The 19740-nt window shown below is 48.1% G+C and overlaps 5 protein-coding genes across 5 annotated transcripts; 4 read left to right on the forward strand and 1 right to left on the reverse strand.

The window, feature by feature from the left end:
• Positions 1–567: 567 nt before the first annotated feature.
• L3040_002020 (uncharacterized protein) lies at positions 568–1668 on the forward strand (the record flags this gene model as incomplete). The annotated part of the gene is made up of 2 exons (XM_007289416.2): positions 568–639; positions 727–1668. The coding sequence occupies 2 exons, from the start codon at positions 568–570 to the stop codon at positions 1666–1668; spliced, it is 1014 nt and encodes a 337-aa protein (XP_007289478.2).
• A 10053-nt stretch (positions 1669–11721) lies between these two features.
• L3040_002021 (uncharacterized protein) lies at positions 11722–12072 on the forward strand (the record flags this gene model as incomplete). Its single annotated transcript, XM_066156980.1, has 3 exons — positions 11722–11756; positions 11813–11886; positions 11948–12072. The coding sequence occupies 3 exons, from the start codon at positions 11722–11724 to the stop codon at positions 12070–12072; spliced, it is 234 nt and encodes a 77-aa protein (XP_066012980.1).
• A 1520-nt stretch (positions 12073–13592) lies between these two features.
• Positions 13593–14579, reverse strand: L3040_002022 (uncharacterized protein; the record flags this gene model as incomplete). Its single annotated transcript, XM_007289414.1, has 1 exon — positions 13593–14579. One exon carries the CDS (start codon positions 14577–14579, stop codon positions 13593–13595), a length of 987 nt encoding a protein of 328 aa, XP_007289476.1.
• A 1781-nt stretch (positions 14580–16360) lies between these two features.
• L3040_002023 (uncharacterized protein) lies at positions 16361–17653 on the forward strand (the record flags this gene model as incomplete). Its single annotated transcript, XM_007289413.1, has 5 exons — positions 16361–16521; positions 16592–16776; positions 16836–16971; positions 17029–17403; positions 17494–17653. 5 exons carry the CDS (start codon positions 16361–16363, stop codon positions 17651–17653), a joined length of 1017 nt encoding a protein of 338 aa, XP_007289475.1.
• An 808-nt stretch (positions 17654–18461) lies between these two features.
• Positions 18462–19582, forward strand: L3040_002024 (uncharacterized protein; the record flags this gene model as incomplete). The annotated part of the gene is made up of 3 exons (XM_066156981.1): positions 18462–18971; positions 19098–19428; positions 19491–19582. 3 exons carry the CDS (start codon positions 18462–18464, stop codon positions 19580–19582), a joined length of 933 nt encoding a protein of 310 aa, XP_066012981.1.
• Positions 19583–19740: the final 158 nt, after the last annotated feature.

Here is a 19740-nt window from a genome sequence, read left to right on the forward strand (position 1 = left end):
CTGTCATCAGCCTCGACCAATAAGACTCTCAGTGTAACATTAACCTGAAAGCTGGACAGAGAGAAGAGACCGGATCATCCATGCCACAAATAGATGCTGCATATCTTTGGACCCCGAGCATTCAAGGTGGCACGGCAAGCAGAGGACTCTGGCGGGCACCTATCGATCATCAGGATTCCACGTTGACGCTTCATGGATGTAACTGCGGATAGTCCATTGGGCTGTGGATAAGGCTCTGTCGCTCCGCAAGCAGCCAGGTACTGCAATCTTGGTGCTGTTGAACAAGCCTCAAGAGGGGTCGTGCTGTCGTGAATCCCGAAGGCCGTCCAGTGGAGATCTTATCATCCAAGCTCTGGCAGCTCCTACTCACAAGCAACTCACGGTTCCTTGCTGATATAGACCGTCTTCCCCGCTGCTGTCTAGGTACCGATCGAAGGAAATAAGATAATATAAAGAGATGGTTAGTCATCTCATGCCAAGGATTTCCACTCCGTCAAAACAACACACACATATACACACACACAGAAAGAAAGGATATCCTGCTCGTACTTCTATTCCGAAACCACCATGACGACTTTTAGAAACAATATTGGGCCTTTCGAAGACTGCTACATGGGACTACCCGTAGCCAAAGTTAGTGTATGACTCCGCCGCCTTGTGTAACAACAAGACCTCTACCAGATTCCAGCCTATTTCTCTGTACCAAATATGCTGACAGCCTGACAGGAGTTCTTGGATCTGAATCAAGAAGACTACTTCTCGTTCTCGCGACCTTGTAACAAGATTACGGACCTGAATCCAAAGTCTTGGTCTTTCTCGCCTCTCCCCTCGCCAGAGTCCCCTTACTTGGAGTCTCCAGTCCTATCCGGAACATTTCGAGATGCCACTTGGGATCCATTGGAACAGTCATTCGGCTCCATTCTGACACCGGACTCAACAGACGACGGGTTCTTCCCCTCAGATAGCCAGTTTCGGGCCCTACCATCGCCGGAACCTGGTGATCGTCAGAAAGTACAGCCAGGCTATGTAGCACCAGCAGTAGTCGAATGCCTACCCATTGATCGTAGATGTATCGAAATCTTTCCCAGCACCGGATCCCCCCAGCTCGGTTCTCCCGTGCAGCAGAAGTCCTACTCAGCTCCTCAAACAATTAGGCAACCGAACTGGGGCAGGTCCAACCCTTCGCACCACAAGATCTCGGCTCGTCCGTCTCGAGCGAGCAAACACACTAAATCCTACGACGAGACGACGCCCACCACCACCACAACACCGCCAAAGCGCAGTCCCGAAAAACGACTGCGATCAACGTCAAGTGCGATCGCGTCATCTACTACTCCTCGCGTCCTCATCCCATCTACATCATCGTCATGCAATTCACCTCCCCGACAGACCCGACTCAACCACAACCAGGTCGAGAAGCAGTACCGCAACCGGCTGAACGGGCATTTCGAGGGCTTGCTCCTGGTGCTGCCGCGGGAGGCCGTGGCGGGCCGGGGCGGGGAGAAGAAAGTCAGCAAGGCCGAGGTGCTCTCGCTGGCCCGAAAACACATCAAAGAGCTCGAACGCCAGAGGGACCGGCTGCAGGACGAGAATACGCGGTTGGGAGAGGCGATGCTGGAGTTGAGGCGGGGGTGGATGGAGTCCGGTGGCGTGGTGGCGTTGCCTTGAGGGAAAACGCGAGGGGAGTTTTTCGCTGAGAATCGACGTGGAGGACCCGTTGGGTGTAGCAGAAAGAGCGCGGCTTTCTCGATCGTGGGTAGAGAATGACGGGCGATTTAGCGATGATGGCCGGGGTGAGGCTGGAACTGAACTTGGACGATGATTGCTGTCCATCGATTTTACTTGCAGGATCATCATATCCAATCTATCACTTTCGCGGCCTGCGAGATGGGCTGATGATGACTCTCTTCTTGAATGTATGAAAGACCTACGTGTTGAGACGAGGCCCATCACCCCTCGGCCCGAGAAACTGTGTGGTGATGTCTCGATTTGAAAAGTCTTTATGCCAAGCATTTGCCCCTTTCTCAATCCTCGTGTCATTCGAGACAGTTACCGAAAAGCAGAGAGGCATTCGGTCAAAGCATACACAGCCTTTACCCATCTAATCAGATCTTCAAACAGCTCGTGAATCTGATCTCCAATCCTTTCCTCTCGCCTGCTATTTTCCTTGAGCTTTGCTATGTCGACAACGCCAAGACTTATGCAGATATACCCGCACGAAAACCAGCAAAGGCTGGTACAACAAATCGTACCAAATCAAAGTCACCATCTTGTACCCTATATTCACGACCATAAACAGGCTCTTCAAATATATATATATATATATTTTTTTTTAAAAAAAAAGACGTACTATCACAACAGCCCTCCTTCGCGGATCACTCCTATTTCCAAGTCCATACCGGTATATCACCACATATCGCCTCCTGAAACACGGTATCCTCATTTCCGCAAGAACCTCCTTAGCTTCACCTATCCTCTCGCCCTTTCCGCCTTTGGATGATGATATCTCTTCCCAAGCTATTCCAGCCTCCCTCTTCTTCCTCTTTCGCAGATTCGCGAATCTTGAATCCGAGCTTTTCTCCGTCCTAGCACGAATAGACTCGGCTTGGCATAAGTATACTCACTCTCCTTTGCAAACGAACCGCTTAGCCATATCCTCGAGGAGATTCCCTGCGCGTTTGGAAAAGACAGACCGGATTCAGGGAAGGGAGGATGCGGAGTGCTCTGGACAAGGTGGCGAGGCGAGGAGTCTAAGGAGTAAAATAATTTTTTTTTTTATTGAATTTGGATTTGTAAATATTGCGTAGTTAAGGTATAATACGTGGATGTCTATGGTTGATTGGGAGTTCTCGCTTGGATGATGGCCAACAGCAGTTGCGTGGTACTGTAGGTAGGCGGGCGAGGAAGGTGAGTCTAGGAATGGGAATGGCTGCAGAGTGGCGCGTGTGAGCGACGGCGAGGCGAGGGCGACGGTGAGGGAGGAGCGTAATGATGTTCGCGATACGGAGAATGTTGGGCTGCAGGATATTGAAGTGGGATTTGCTATCGGTTCACTGACTACTAGGGGCGCTAGGTACTTGAATTGTCAGGCCTGCTCTGCTGGCCTCTTTATCTTTCCCGTGTGTCGTGCGCAGGTCTTGGCGTTGTCGATTTACCTAGCAAAAGCTCTTTTCTTTTCCTTTCCTTTCCTCTCCTTTCCTTTCGTTCCTTCCTCCCTTTCCTCCTCTCTCCTTTCTCCTCTCTCCTTCCAGCCTTTCATTCCTTCACATTATCAAGTTGATTATCTCACGAATCTACCCTTCCAAAACCGAGCTCAACAATCCACAAGCAGTGATAAAACAGCCCTTGAAACAAAATGCAGCAAATCTCAGTCTCGCATCTTAGAACAGATACGCTTATCTTCTTGGTCTTTGCATTCAGACACAATTTGCGCATCGCCCATATCCAGCGAGACCGACCTGCTGCTCCGTCTTGGAAAGAGAGGTATTCATCCATACCATTTTTCCCTCTCTTTATTTATTTACTTCTCTCTCTCTCTCTCTCTCTCTCTCCGGATTAATATAAAATGCTAAGGAGGGAACGAAGGAAGTTGGCGGCGGTCAAATCAAGAAGGACTCTTGGAATGACTTCGCGAGAAAAGGGTATGGGCATGATATCAATATGCAGAGAAATTAATTGGGGTGTAGTGTGAGTGAATGGATGTGATATATAATAATCGTACGGGGCCTTTTTAGGGGGAGGTTGGTGGGGATCTTTTGATTATTTCCTAGCTACCTAGGTCGTTGTTTCTTCCTGTCAAGTCCCCGGATTCGCTTTGCATATATATGTATATATATATGTGTGTGTGTGAGTGAGTGTGTGTCAGAAGGTGGTAGCTTGAACACAGGCAAAGATAGAAATGATATGAGTATAGAAATGATAGTGAACTGATCTCTGGAGCTTTAAGGAGCACCCGCGGATCAGTATACATAAGTCTACGGAACTCCCAGGGCGGACTCTTTCGAAGCCCGAGATACGATGCGAGATTATGATGCACATTATCCTAATCTCTGATATATCGGATCCTCATCTTGAAACATGGGTGTAGCGAGGGCCTCCCGAGGGTTTGACGGATGCCCAGCATCTGAGTAAGGTATTCCTGTCGAGTATTCCTGTCACGCATGATAATACGGTACATAAGCGACAATTCCTCCCTCTGCCTACTTCTGCCCTCTCTCCATTTTACTGACCTATTTGTCTATACTATCTATATTACCTTAAAGGCAGGCAGGGGGTCATTTTAATAGTCCGCTGACCCCCTTATACGTAGTATAAGAAACGGTTATTAGACCGCCTAAATTCAATATCAAGTAAGTTGACGTAAATGCCAAGCAGCTTACGTAACATCAAAGCGAGCTCGGGAGTGCACCTACCGAGGTACCGGTATATACGCGCAATTAAGAGTTCATAGAATTTAAAGAGGCGTGTTTGTTTGAATGATTTAAAGTTCGAAATAATAGTGTATCTTTAGTCTTTAATTGTCAATACCGGTACTTCACTCACGTTGTCTGCCATTTTGAGATTTTGCTTCTCGTCACCACGCGCACTCTTTGATTGATTAATCAATTCCATTCGCTCAAAAAGATGATTTGCATTTTTTTATAAGGCTGCATTCCCTTTTGTAAGGGAAGGAGCTCTCCGGTAATATAAAGCTTCGCCAGCTCGCTTTGACTAAGCTTTATTCAAGAATAGCTTAGCTAATAGACCGTCCTATGGCCGCCCCCTTCCAACTGTCTAAAACGTGTTTCTTTAAGCACTCATTGTAAGAATTTAAAACGATCAATTGATCGTTTATATTTTTCAATTGATTTAAAGACGAATTTGTTTGGAAACAATAATCGTTTATATATCTCGATCAATGTGAAATACGAATTAGTTTGAGAAGATTGCTTATTAAGCCGGGGTCTGTGCCAAGATATTTCCTCGGTATGGCTACCACCTTACGAACGTCGACGCTTTCGTGCGATTAATTCTTAAAACCGATCGCTTCAGCGAAATTCCACGTGGTTATCATCGTGCTTAGCTGTGGGACAGGCAGGGGATGGGGGGAGTGACTTAAAACAAATAACGCGTAAGCGCCTAGGAAGTATTTCCGTAACTATTCGTAAGCTCCCAGTCAAGTTTTTGGTGTTCCTCTACAGCCCAGACTCGAACGGATGCCCCCGGGTCGTTGTAGCGGCCGCAAGTCCGAACAAAGTTTAGCGAGTTTACAACGGTCACAGATAAAAAGCGATCGGATTTCTCGAGATTCGAGGCCGGGGATGATAGTGGTGCAGAAGTGAATTTATTGTTGTCGTGACCAGGCACGACGGTATAACAAACGCATCTAACACTCCATAAGGTACCCATCAGAAGTCCAATAGTCCCTTTCCCGTCAGAGTTCCGGAGCCTGACATTCCATCCAAGAGTGCACATGAAACGTCTGGTACCGCTATCCCGTCCGGATTTTCTTGTTGTGCGCACGGATAGGATCTAGGCCGAGCATCTGCATTGGCCGTTGGAGTCGCAGGTACCACCAGTGTTGATGCCCATTTGACTGCACTATTGATATTTATTAGCGTGATTTCGGCGTATTCAATCGTTATCTAGGATAGACTTACTACAACATTGCATATGCCGCTTTGTTCTCCTGAACACTCTTGAGGGGCTGGGCGCGCGGCGACAGAAACGACGCTGATCATAGCGAGGAAGGCGATTTTCAAGAATTGCATTTTGAAAAGCGTTGAATGTGATGAAAAGCGAGGCTTGAGATAAAGATATAGCTTGTTAGGTAGGTTGTCAAAAAGGATAGAAGTGGAGTGAGATGGTTGGTGTATGTGAGAGTTGTAAGGGGATCTTTTTCTCTATTTATCTACTTTTAAGCGAAGGCTCTTCTTGAAAAGGGGCCTGTAGCTTTATACCGCATATGCATAGCTTTTCTTAAACCACGGTATAGGCGTAATTGTTCCACCCTTGAGGGTGCCTCAAAAGTTTGAATTTCCAGTTTAAACCCTTGAATACCCGATCCTCCAGGGTATAACCATTACGCCTGCGACGTAGTACTTCCTTAAGTTCATCGTACTCCGTCAAAGAAACTCAGCATACAACTAGCTTATATATTTTACCGAAGTATAGTGGTGAACATTTCTGCTGGATCGCCGGTAACGATCGTTCATTCCTATCGTACAACGCACCTGGCTTCTTGCAGTTGCAAAACTGGCGATAAAAATGGTATCTGTAATCTGTCTTCTCTCCAAGGCTCAAAAGAGTCGATTCCTTTTGTACGATTAGAATGACTTACTACGTCGCAGGCGTAATTGTTGCACCTTTGAGGGTAGGGTAACCAGGGGGTTTGGAGTGGAAATCTAAACTTTTGAGGCACCCTCAAGGGTGTAACAATTACGCCTATACAGTGGTAACACTAGTACTACATTTGCAAGGAAGTTGGAGGTCCCTACAGTAAGGGTATGCCTCGCTAAGCGAAGCATGCTCATCCGCAACCGAGGCATACTCTCTCTACAGTATAAGCGAGCTGGCTTTTCCTCCCCAACTAGGTCGGGTCGATATTGATGTACCGACACCGGCAACTCTCTCTTTAGCAATAGCTATTGCCAAATACCATATCGATCAAAAAGCAAGTTGTAGATTGGAAAGGGGAGAACCAAAGGAAAGTCCATCTCCTCTTTTATATTACAGAGGCTTTTCTACCCATCCATCCACCTGAACCTCAGAGAGCTCACGGCTTTTGTATGACTCGCGAATGACCATGATATTCCGGTACTACGTACTACGTACGTAGTAGATTAAAGGCGTTTCTCCTTGGTAGTTTCCAGCTTGGCTATGCATTTATACGAGAAATGCGAGTCAGTGCACATTACAACAAGAAAGTTTAGGATTCCAAGCTGTTTCGTGATTTGGGCGAAGGTAGTAGGTAGTACTGTACTACGTAAGTAGTACCGGTAGTGGACATACTTCGTACTACGTACAATAGGTACTTAGCAATGGCCATGTCAATACTGTAGGAATGCTGGACTGGGGAATGGAGAGATCGGAGTTAAGAACTCGGGATCGGGGGGATCGGGGGTAGAGGCCCATGCAGGCCTGGCATCACCACTACTACCACTCCCCTTCTCCCCTAGAAGAGCTTCCTCTCCTCAGACTTAACATACACAACGAATACCACCTATTCGTATCGAGCCTCAACACAGTGTGCATACAACCCCTTATGTGATACCAAAACTGATCAGTGGTTTATCTTCACAGGAGTTTAAGCCACAGATAAGCTAGGTACAGCAAAAGAAGGCAGACCGTCCTCAAGAACGACTACGGCAACGGAACGCGCCCTTCCCACGCGCCTCAAACGTTTAGGCAGCCAATTTATTTTGCTCCTTTACGGCGTCCACCACGCAAAACACTAAGAGGCAGTTTCTCTTTCCTTGCGTAAACCCAACTTCAATCCCATGGCTGAAGGAAACAACACGCGCCAGCGCCTCCGATTACGAGAGCGTTCACTCTCGGAACTCCCACCGATCCCGGATCCCGAATCCTTAACTCCGATCCCTCTATTCTCCAGTTCAGCATTCCCACAAACACTACTACCTAAGGATATAGCGTATAGCTCTAAGGCTAATACAGCTATAAGAAACGCTGCTAAATAATCTCTTGCTGTCAGCTTACACCGGTTTAAATCCTTGGAAAAGCTGGCAGACAAAGCCGATTCCTTCGCTCGTGGGTGTGGATCTGATGCTCCTAGGTCTGGGTAGGTACTCCTCGTCATCGCCATCAGGTGCTCCAGGAGTCCTCTAAGCTACTGTATTGGAGTGTGCTTTGCCAAAGGTCGAATCGGGAAGGGGGTTCCGTTAGGATGTCGGCTTGGTCCAGGTTCCCTTGGGGGTCTACTTCTTCCTCCAGGGTCCTTAGAAGACTTATTTCCGAATGCTCTTGCGGTCTACCTACTACCGGTAGTAGTATGTCCGCTTCCTCCTCCTCCGTGCCCATATCCCCCACTTCCAAATCTATTTCCCTTTTGTAGGTCATCGTCTAAGCTATCAAGGTCGCTTGAGTCACTTGCAAGGGCATGTCCCTTTCGCTAACCTTAGCCCTAGGCTCGCTCTTTACTCTCCGCCCCATGAATACATGTCGAAGGTATAATTTTGCAAGGGATCTTATCAGATCTTAAACCGATCAACTTACGTAACATAAGGATTCATTCAGCCTTGAAAAGTATCTTTGAGCCAGTATGCAGTCTGTGCAATGGAGTTGACAGGGCTTCAAGCCGTTGAGAAATCACCGCTCTACGATTTATGGAGCTAAACTGGTCCGACATTTACTTCTATTCATGGGGGTAGTAGCGATTTCCACCCCCTCAGTAATCCCTTTGCCGAATCTCATCTCCTTGCGTAAGTACGTAGTAGTAGTATATCCTTAGTGCTGAAGGTACTGAACTCTTTCTCAAGGCTGTTGGGATCGAGATCGAGGATGCTCGCTCAGAATGCTATAAAGCATCTGCGAATTGAAGTATACGTTCGCATAAAATTTTCTCGACTAATAATAGAGAGGTAAATGCCAAGTAACAAAACAAATGCTTGCGTCGTACTGCAAAGGGCTACCTATTGTGATTTAAATACTCGAGAGACAGCTGGCTGCATCGCACTGAAGGGGGGCTACTACTACTACGAGTACTATACCGCGAAGTCCGGGGGAAACTTACCCCATACTACTACTACGTAGCTTGCGGCCGGGCTGAAGTTTATAATTATTTACATCTTTTGTACACAGTTTAAAAGCTTATTGCTTATATAACAGTACTACGTACTACGTACGTACCGGTAGTACAATGAAAAGTGATGTAGCGTTGATTTTAAAGGCCTTGGAAGGCCGCCTTGCATTCACGACCGTTGCGAAGGGAGACGGGCTGATGATGACCCGCTCTTAACTATATTAAAGACTTACGTATTGAGACGAGGCCTATCATTCCTCGATCCGAGGAAATTGAGTGGTCATGTATCGACTTAGAAAGACTTTTGTATCAAAGAGTAGTTGCCTTTTCCTCGTTCCTCGATAGTAAGGTTTGCCTTGAAAGCTCCTTATGCTACTCCGCAATTACTACTACTAGTACTAAAAAGTCGAAAGGCATTCCGTTAAAGCACATACAGCCTTTGAAATTCTAATACAATCTACTTATAAACAGCTCGTGAATTAAATCTTCAATCCTTTTCTCCCGTCTATTATTCTCCTTTCCTTTCTTCCTTTCCTCTCTCTCTCTCTCTTCTTTCAGCCTTTCATCCATTCAAGTTACTAAGTCTATCATTTCATTAATCTATTTCACTAGAACCGAGATCGACAATTCATCAGCAATAATTCAAGATCCCTTAAATCAACGAGGTCTTTTCTTTGGCGGACCTCCGCAAGCTCCGGGGCCAGGGGACCTCGCTTCGCAACGGTCGCGGTGTAAGGCTGCTTTCCGAGGCTACTAATCTCAACGCTACATCACTTTTAGTAGTATCTAATAAATAGAGTTTAAAGAATGTGGAGAAGATGTAAAGGTACGTAGTACGTAGTACCACGGTACAGGCCTAAGTATTACCCCTCGAGGGTGCCTCAAAAGTCTAGTTTCCACTTTAAAACCCCTGTTTTCCCTACCCTCGAGGGGTAATACTTACGCCTGCGACGTAGTATATGTATTTTCCAGCCTGTACGATACTCTCCCCCCCTTGAATACTACTCTCCCCCCCCATGAATCAATGTCGGACCCAGTTTAGGCCCATAAATCATAGAGCGGTGGTTTCTTAATGGCTCCAAACCCTGTCAACTCCACTATATAGACTAGATACTAGCTCAAAGATACTTTTCAAAGCTGAATTCTTATACTACGTACGTAGTAAGTTGATTGGTATAAGCCCTGGTAAGATCCCTTGCGAAATTATACTACGTCGCAGGCGTAAGTATTACCCCTCGAGGGTAGGGAAAACAGGGGGTTTAAAGTGGAAACTAAACTTTTAAGGCACCCTCGAGGGGTAATACTTAGGCCTGTACCGTGGTACTTTCGACATTTATTCATGGGGGGGAAGCAGAAATCATATCGGAGGCTTAAGACGCTATTCCTGATAGCTACTACTATATAGAATCTGTGACGAACTGATGAATTTATGACCTTAGATACAAAGTAAGGAGAGGAAACAGGAAACTCGAAGGAGCTCAGGATGTCTATATACACGGCCAGAGGCGCTAGGCCTGAATGGGTGATCAGCTGACTGCAGGTAACAAGGCAGGCTGTCACAGAATCTTAATACGAATCGTAATAGGTAGAGGCGTTATTAAGCTGCAATCGATGCTTAAGGAGAGCCAACTCCATTCTACATATAATCTTAATCAATTGTAGTACATTATTTATTCCGATTTGCTTTAAACCCTTACTTATATACTCCACTATTACCCTTGCTGTATTTAAGGGGGGGGAGGGGAGGAGAGTATAATAAGTATAATTTTAAGCTTCAGCCCGGCCGCGACTTAAAACTTACGGCCCTCCGCAAGCTACGGGAAAAGTTCTACGGACTTTTGCGGTGTAAGACTCTTCATAGTAGTAGCCCTCTGGAGTGCAATGCAGCCAGCTTATCCTTCGAGCATCCAGCCAGCAGTTGTTTCTCGAGCATTTCCCTCCCTACTATTAATTAGTTATTAGTCAAGTTCTTAAAGATTACAGGCCGTATAATATGCGAGAAGAGAAGGATTCCTTAACTACGGAGTATGATTGCGGATCGTTAGCAGGCCGAAAAGTTGCTGGAGAGGTGTATACAGTTGGAACTGTATTTTTTCTACTCCGTATTATTACTTAGCGATTGTTACTAAGCGATTTATTACTCAGCGATTTATTACTCAACGCTCAATCAAGTTTTTGATGCTTCTCCATGGCCTAAGCTCAAACAGATGCATCTAATCAGTGTAGCGGCTGTACATCAGGTGACGACACTTTTAACAGTTTACGGTAGCCATGATCTATAATTAGCTCAACACAATATATAATAATTAACTCAATATGATATAGAAGAAGAAGAGAAGATACCCAGCAAATCTCTGTTTCAAAACACGCCTAGCTTTCCAGAAACAATCTGCGCATCACCCATATGAAATGACATCATCTGCTTCGTCTTGGAAGGTGAGGTATTTGTTAAAACAGTTTCTCTCTCTCTCTCTAGAGACCAAGAATTCCAAGAAGGGATATATGTGGCCGTCAATCAAGAAGGAGAATTACTACTAAATGATACAGAGACCTCGTACTTGGACGTAACACCGGGGACCTTGCATACTTCAGACGAACCTATTACAGTAATAACCGAGGGTTGTTATTTGTTGACTTTGTTCCGAGAGAATAGCCAGCTTAAGGAAGGACAAGGATAAGGTTTCAAACCAAGAACTCCGAAGATACCGCAGGTACTGTACAATAAGCATTGATATTACGAGGAAGGAATGAGAGAAGAAATCTATCTAAGTAGTTATCTATCTGCGACGAAGAATAGTAATACATTAAAGTTTATACTTGCACATCTAATATTTATAGGTTTTTAAAAACGTACTTAGACAACTCCGTTTATCTCTAGAATAGTAGAAACTTTGTTCATCAGTTCATATGGTCGGTCAGGCACCATTTTCTCCATCGTCACCTATCCACTTATTCCTCAAAACAAGAATCCTTTCTCTATCAACATGCGATTCATCCACGCTCTTCTCGCCACAGCTACGTACCTAGGTATGCAATCGCGGCTGACAACAGGAAACGAAACGACCATGGACGCAGCGGAAAGGTAACACTCTGCCGCGACCCCGACTTTCAAATCTGCGCAGACATCCTTTACATCCAAGATATTTGCAGTAAGAATTCCTCCTCTATGTTACCCTTTCTTGAAGAGTCGGAAGCTGATAAATAAAAAAGATCCTCTCGGGGGCCTGGGCGGCATTGAAATAGACAACAGCATGACCAGTTTCGACACTTACACCTACGGATGCGAATTTTTCAAGTCTCTAAACTCTCATATTCCATCACTCTTGAATTTTTGATTGCATCTTACTCTAGCTGAATCTCACTTTAGCTGAATCTAAGATAAGCTGATTGAAAATAGGACCGAAGATTGCAATGGAATCGCCGAGCCATCTTTTGCCCATCGAGGTCGTGTTAGCGATCTTCTCACCGCCGTGGGCGGCAATTATTCTGACTTCAATGACGCCGTTTCTTCGTTCCAGTGCGGAACGTAAAGTGTGAAGGGTCTTCACGGTGCCGCGCCAGACGGCGATATTAAAGGATACAAAAAGAAGATGAGTAGCGGACGGAGGAGAGGAGAGGAGAGGAGAGGAGAGAATGCAAATATGAGTGTAACGACCTACTGCAGTAATCAAATGATTATATGAGTAATTATATGCGGCGCCCCCGACGTTCTCTAGTAATTGCCACACCGGTTGCTCTTGTTGTTACTGTTACTGTTACTGTTATTGTTGTATTTATCAACGTCTAGCGGGCTACAGCGTAGCAGACTCATCTTCACCCTAGGACCTTTCGCAAGGGGTACGCAATAACCTTCTCTTGAATCGAACCCAATATCAAACATCCTCTAATACCCCACAATGCCAATTCGGAAAAAAGAAGAACAAAAGTGTCATCGAGAGCGTCGACGACGATTTGAATACGGTACTCGCTTTCCCTACGGACAAGTGATGGATAGATAGTGTAACTAAAAAAGAAAATATACCCGATGAAAAGCTCAAATCCCGATATCCTTTTCTCGACTTTCTCGACTCCGGGCTTTCCCGGGTTTGCTACACCGGTCACGGACAGACCCCTAGTATTTGTAGAAAGGGGCGTTGTGATGTCAGTATTGTATTTTGTACTGGGCCGATCCAATTGGTTTTGGTGGACGGTGCTGTACGGAATTAGGGTGAGAGGAAGATATATATATATATATATATATATCTATATCGTATAAAGAATGGTGGTATGGTGATGGAGTATATATGCAATCGGATCTGCGGCCCAATCCTCGCTTGTTTACCCCTTAATTTATTAGTTGTTTATCTAGAAGCCGGGGACTTTCACCCTTTTTTTTTCCCTTTTTTTTTTTCTTTTTCCTTTTAAAGTGTAAAAGATCTTGGTGGTGCGTGTCCAAAAAGAGGTGTTGACGGTTGATATATTTCAAAATTGGATTTTCGTTTTCAAACGGGACGGTGGCCATGGCCCGGATCCGTTATTTCGTTCTACTGTTATGAAAGTCTGCCAAAGAATCGACTTTATTATCAGAAAGCAACGCATTAACTTCACTAAACATGCTCAAAGAGGTCTAGCCTATAACAATCACGCAGCTACAAGCCCTAAACAGCGTTAACAAATCTAAAACCTCACAAAAGACAAATAGCAAAAAGCGCAAAAACAACCTCTTTAGAAGCGACCTGACATACATTGTCTATCTTTCACAGCATCTATGTCTAACCACCAGAAATCAGATTGCTGTCCAGCTTTCGGTCCAGCAATCCACAACACCGTGCACCCATCCCCTCACCCATCCCACTGCCTATCCTCACCCACTCACTCACTCCACCTCTGCAACAGACTCCACAGCCCTCAACCAACTCCCCTCCCAAACCCTCGCCAACTCCCACCCCTTCTCTCCCCTCTCAAGCCTCTCCGCCCTCTCCACCCCCTTCAAACACCTCCTCTTCTCCCTCACCCTATGATCCCATCCCCGCCCCTCACATCTCAGCTTCAGGCGGTGCCTGACCAGCAGCATCCCTCGCTGCAAATTCAGATTCAGGTCCGACCTCCGGGTGCGGACGCGAGCACAGAGGTGCGCGACGCGCTTGGCATCTTGACGGGCTATGGCGCGCACGAGATCACTGCGGAAGTCGCCGACGGCTGTGCGCGTCGGGTACGGCTTGATGATGTGGTTGAGCTCGGCGGCGCGGCGGTAGCTGGCGAGGGGGAGGAGGGGGGTGGTTGGTTGGACGTGGGTTGGTGCGAGGAGGGGGTGGCCGATGCCGAATGGGAAGAGGGGGGGGATGGCGGTAGTCGGAGTCGAAGTCGGAGTCGGAGCAGTAGCTTGTGGTTGGGTTGGTTGAGGTGCGGAGGGTGCGGAAGTTGGGGAAGGGAGCTTGGTGTATGGAGAGCGGTATGCTGGTCCTGGAACTGGTGCGGCAGGAGGGTTGATGGCTGCTGGTTGGATTGCGATGAGCTGCTGCTGCTGCTGCTGTCCGGCTTGGAGCTGGACTGGCACGCCTAGAGCTGCTGATGCAGACCCTGGGACGTAGGTTGGAGAGAGGGCCAGAGCTGCTGAGACGGACGCTTGGCTCGCAATGGCTGCTGAGCGCATAGCGGACAGCGTTCGACTGCGCCAGAATATCTGGTCGGCTGAAGCTTTTATTGGTGGTGGTGGTGGCGGCAGTGCTGCTGCTCGTCGTCTGACTCTCCTTGCTGCTCTGGCAATCGGATGACCCGTGCTGGCCATGCTCCGGGTCTGGGCTCGTGTCATGGTATTCGTCGCAATGACCTGGGCCCTGTACTGGGCGCGAGTAGTAACCATCGTGCAGTCTTGAGTAGCGAAGTGTAAATAGTAAATAGGCAGGTGAAGATGCAGAGAACGATTGCTGGCTGCGAGAGGAGATGTGAAGTGCGGCGTTGGAGAGAACACAGCGGTAAAACTCGGAGGCAGATGGATGTTTAGACAGGCGAGGAGAGGAGAGGAAGGAAGCTCGGGAGGTGCAAGAGCTGCGGGTATATCACCGCGTCGAGGGACAATAGGAAGGAATTTCTCGTTTAGCTCTGATTGTCGAGAGTTCACTTGCATCAACAATGGTTCTCTTCCTATTGTTGCAAGATCTTCGGTTCATAAGCTTATAGATGAAGAATTGATAACAATAGGATCTCCACTCTCCATGGAGTTTATCTCAATATCAATGCAGCACAATACCAATGTACGGGATCAAGGGCGTGCACGAGGTGAGTTCGAAACTCGAGGACCATCATCTGGCAGTCCGGACTATAGACACATCCACAATCGCGTAACTTTGGAGAATAAAAGGACCCAATAATTTGGAACTCATATATTTCTCGGCGACTGATCGGGTAAGTGGTTGCTGTAGCATAATCGTGCAAGCCAGCCTTGTCGGCATGTTGAAACGGATGCAGAATTTCAGCCTTTTTGGCACCACAATGATAACAAGATACCCACCGCGACATCTTTCCCGAGTTTCTACGCTCAATCGTGAGCAGAAGTGGTGCCTGAAGACATTGCTTTCTGAAGACCTCGAGTTCGTTCTTATTGTTGTCTGTCGTCCAGGGGCTAAGCGAGGGTGGGTCCAAAAACCCCGATCTGGCGAGAAGTTCACCAGACGTCACTTGCCAGTATCCCACGAAGCATCCAAGACTGGGTCCTAAAATTTTAGGACCATAAGTATATTTACCTAGGCCTAGGGTATCGTCAGCGGAGATATGTCAATTGGAGTGTCTTGATAATGCTTAACAGGTTCGTTCTGTCTGTATAGCCACCAAAAGCCGGGCTAAGCTACCAACAAACACAACTTCTCCTGTTGAAAGAGCAGCGTATTCGAGCCGCGCCTAAAAAACTCGTACCTACAGCTTACCCACATACCTTGAATCTAATACACGAAAACCATTTTCAATCCAACGCTAGATACATTCGATCTCAGGACTACAACCACCCCGACACTGAAGTTAATCTAGCTTAAGCAAGCGTCTCGCCCCCTTCCACAAAGTAGAAAACAAGCTTCGATCAACGCATTAAACAGACCACCACACACAATCAGTAAGTTGAAACCAAAATCTCGCATGTATCGCACAAGATCCTCGTTCCACCGCTCAAGAAGAACCCTTGACCCCAGACAGACGCGGGGTATCCACCACAGAAGGCCGCCCTACCGCCAACCAGCCCCAACCAGCCCCAACCAGAGCTGAGCCGAGCCCCTGGACGGAATCAATTCTTCCAGGAGCAGGAAAAATCGAAATAAATCCTATCCCGGCGCCAAGAAGCGAGAACTATGATTCGTGGGAACTTCTCATTGAACTTCAATTCCCATCTTGGATTTTCTGTTTTTGTCTGATTCTGCGGATCTTGCAGCAGCAGACAGAGGAGCTGAGCTGTACTGTAGAAAGGAGAAAGAAAAGTTAGATAGGGAAAATTCCACACATCCTGGCAGTAAGTAGAGGGTGCGTCTGACTCTGGACTTGATGGGTGCATTGGATGGGCAGGTATAAAAGCTTAGATTCCGTAGTCTGGGCTGTGGCATCTCGGCAAAAGCTTGACCTTCTTCCTCCTTACTTCTTACCGTACTCTATCCATCCACCATGAAGTTCTCTGTCCTGAGCGCTGGTGTTGCCGTGTTCTCCCAACTGGTATTTGCCATCCCGACGCCTACTGAGCAGGAGGTCGTCGAGCGAAGGGTCATAGCCAAGAGGGCTACGATCACAGATGTGGCGAATATTGGGTATGCGCAGACAAATGGAGGGTAAGAATATATACATCCAACTGCCGCCGCAGGACTGGTTTGGCCGCCGTAATTGACTAGGCGCTTCCAGGACGACAGGTGGCAAAGGGGGAACTGTAACGACAGTCTCCACGCTCGCACAGTTCTCAGCAGCTGCGAACAACGCCAAGAACAACGACATTACGCCCCGAATCATCGTCGTCTCGGGAACCATCTCAGGCGCCCAGCAGGTCCGGATCGGAACCAACAAGACTATCATCGGTCTCCCGGGCGCTAGTAAGTCTTTCCCCCTTCCCTTCCAACTGAAAAGTGTTTCGGCTCACCTAGATCTGGAGAATTCGTCGGCATCGGCCTCTTCGTGTGGAAGCAGAGCAATGTTATTGTCCGGAACATCATTAGCCAGAACGTGCTCGCGGCCAATGGCGACGGCATCACCGTTCAAGCATCCCGTAACGTATGGGTAGACCACTGGTACGCACCCCCCTCTTGCTCCTGGTTTCCCGCAATGCTTACTGGCCGTCTGCGCAGCGAGTTCTACTCCGATCTCGATCACGACAAGGACTATTACGACGGTCTAATCGACATGAGCCACGGCTCGGAGTGGGTCACGTTCTCCAACCTGTACATCCATGACCATTGGAAAGCGTCACTCATAGGCCACAGCGACAATAACGCCGCAGAGGACACCGGCCACCTCCACGTCACGCACGCCAACAACTACTGGCTGAACATCGGTAGCCGGACCCCCAGCTTGCGCTACGGGGTGGGCCATACTTTCAACTCCTACTTCAAGAGCATGAGTACGGGAATCGATACCCGTGACGGAGCGCAGATCCTCGTGCAGAGCAATGTATTCTCGAACGTTACGCAGCCCATCGCAGCCTTGTATAGTGATGCAACTGGGTACGTAGTAGTTGCTGAGAAATTTCCCCGCGCCCCCTTCCCTAGCAAGTTCCGGACAGGAAGAATGGAGAGACTGATGCGTAGATCCAGATACGCGAATGTCTTCGACACAGATCTGGGCGGAGCGGCTAACACCGCACCGGTCGGAACGCTGTCAGCGACCAGCATGCCGTACTCGTACACATTGTTGGGATCCGCGAACGTAGTTGCTTCCGTGATGGCGAATGCTGGCGCCAAGTTGACTTTCTGAGGCCTCAACATGACTTCGAGAACAGCAGGGTGCCCTTGTATCTGGCGAACAGGAAGAGAATGACCTGCATGGCAGGTAAAGGTGGACGGGCAAGGACAGGCGGATGAGAGCTGTTGAGGAGCATAGCTACGTAGCCAAAATAAAAAGCTGTTTATTTTGGATGGCTTTTGAGATTCGTGCTAGCAGTTTCTTGGTGATATGAAGAGCCCAGGTACCCCAGAGATCTGGCCCCTGCATCCGACATTAGCAGAGCTTATGTCTCGGATCCACGGCAAATTCTTCCTTCAAGCCTTGCCATAGGGCCTCTCATTCACTGACGGGATTCCGAAGTCCATGCACCGCTAGGAGGATCGATTGGCGGCAATGAGATGGAGCTTCGTTCCAGACCGAGTAGAAAGCGCATTTGCACCTAGTTTTCTCATTTGATCAATCTGTTGTGTAAACCATACTATACGGAATCAGGTCCCAAAAAAGATGATGTGTGGCTTTTCGGGCACAGGCTGATATGTGCGGAGGAGAGGGTTCCGCACGAAAGGGGAAGTTCGCTCTACATGTGGCAAGGAGATGGCTTGGTGGAAGAACATCTGGATCCTCTGGGTCATGGGACGAAAGAAAGGACCAACGAGTTGGAAGTCGCGATACAGACCAGCGCCAGGTGTATTTAGCAGAGCGTCATTCTTCTTTCTCAATCAGCACCCCTCTCACCCTCTTCCATATAGCTGGGCTTTGGGCTGGCATATAGCCTTAGTAGTGCCTCGTCTCCGAGTCTCTCTTATCGGTTCCTCTCGTCTATATCCTGTTCTCAAAGATGTTGTTCTCATCCCTGCTCATCGCCGTCCTTTTAGGCTTCACACATCCAATTCTCTCCTCCATTGTCCGCATCAACGCCCTCGGCGACAGCATCACCGGCTCCCCAGGCTGCTGGCGCGCCTTGCTTTGGCAAAACCTCCAGACAGCAGGCGTCACCAACACAGATTTCGTCGGGACCCTCGCCCCGCAAGGCTGCGGCTTCAACTACGATGGCGAGAACGATGGTCACGGCGGCTACCTCGCAACCGGCATTGCGTCCGCCTCTCAACTCCCAGGTTGGCTCGCAATCTCCCTTCCCGACATTGTCATGATGCAGCTAGGAACCAACGACGTGTGGTCTTCCCTACCCACGGCCACGATCCTGGCCGCGTACTCAACGCTCGTGGGTCAGATGCGCGTTCAGAATCCGAAGATGGTGGTTCTAGTTGCCCAAATCACGCCAATGGCGCCGGCGGGGTGTGCGAGTTGTGCGCAGGGAGTTGTGAGTTTGAATGCGGCGATTCCAGCGGTGTGTGGATATCTCTTTCTTATCATTTCGCGTGTCAAGATTTTGAATGTGGAATGTGTAAGACGAAAGACTGAGCTGCACCACGACTCGCAATGCAAGATGTGTGACTAGCTGACATCGGGGAAGTGGGCGGCTGCTATCTCGACGGCGACGAGCCCGGTGAATGTGGTGGATTGCTGGACGGGGTTCAATACCACGCTGAATACGGGGGATGGCGTGCATCCCAATGAGTCGGGTAACGTGATATTGGCGCACGATTGGTTCGCGCCACTCAGCAGCGCCATCGTGAAAGTTCGAGGAGGAGGAGGAGGAGGAGGAGCAACGAGCACAGTAACGAGTGCAGCAACGATATCTTCGAATAGCAAGCCGGTGACAGCGAGCACGTTGGCAACTAAAACCTCGTCGAGCGCTCAGCCTACAAGTACTGGGGCCGGGAGTCCGCTCTATGGACAATGTGGTATGTCCCCATGCTCGGGTTTTGCAAGGAGAAGTGAATCAATCAGCTGACAAGTCCCACAGGCGGCCAAAGTTGGACTGGCCCGTTTGGATGCGTCGTTGGGAGCACTTGCAAGTATTACAGCGACTTCTATAGCCAGTGCCTTCCTAGCTGAAGAAGCGAATTGAATTGATGGATCGGGTGGGGGAAAATGAGTAGCATAACCGGATGATGAAAACCTCCTGACGATACAGATAAGTTTCATGGGAGAATTGTACTCAGATCACTGAACCCTGTGATTGGGAAATAGAGCCACGTGGATAGGACGATGCT

The sequence above is a fragment of the Drepanopeziza brunnea genome (genome assembly GCF_022702325.1).
Source record: "Drepanopeziza brunnea f. sp. 'multigermtubi' strain 214-2 chromosome Unknown ctg2, whole genome shotgun sequence".
Lineage (NCBI taxonomy): Eukaryota > Fungi > Ascomycota > Leotiomycetes > Helotiales > Drepanopezizaceae > Drepanopeziza > Drepanopeziza brunnea.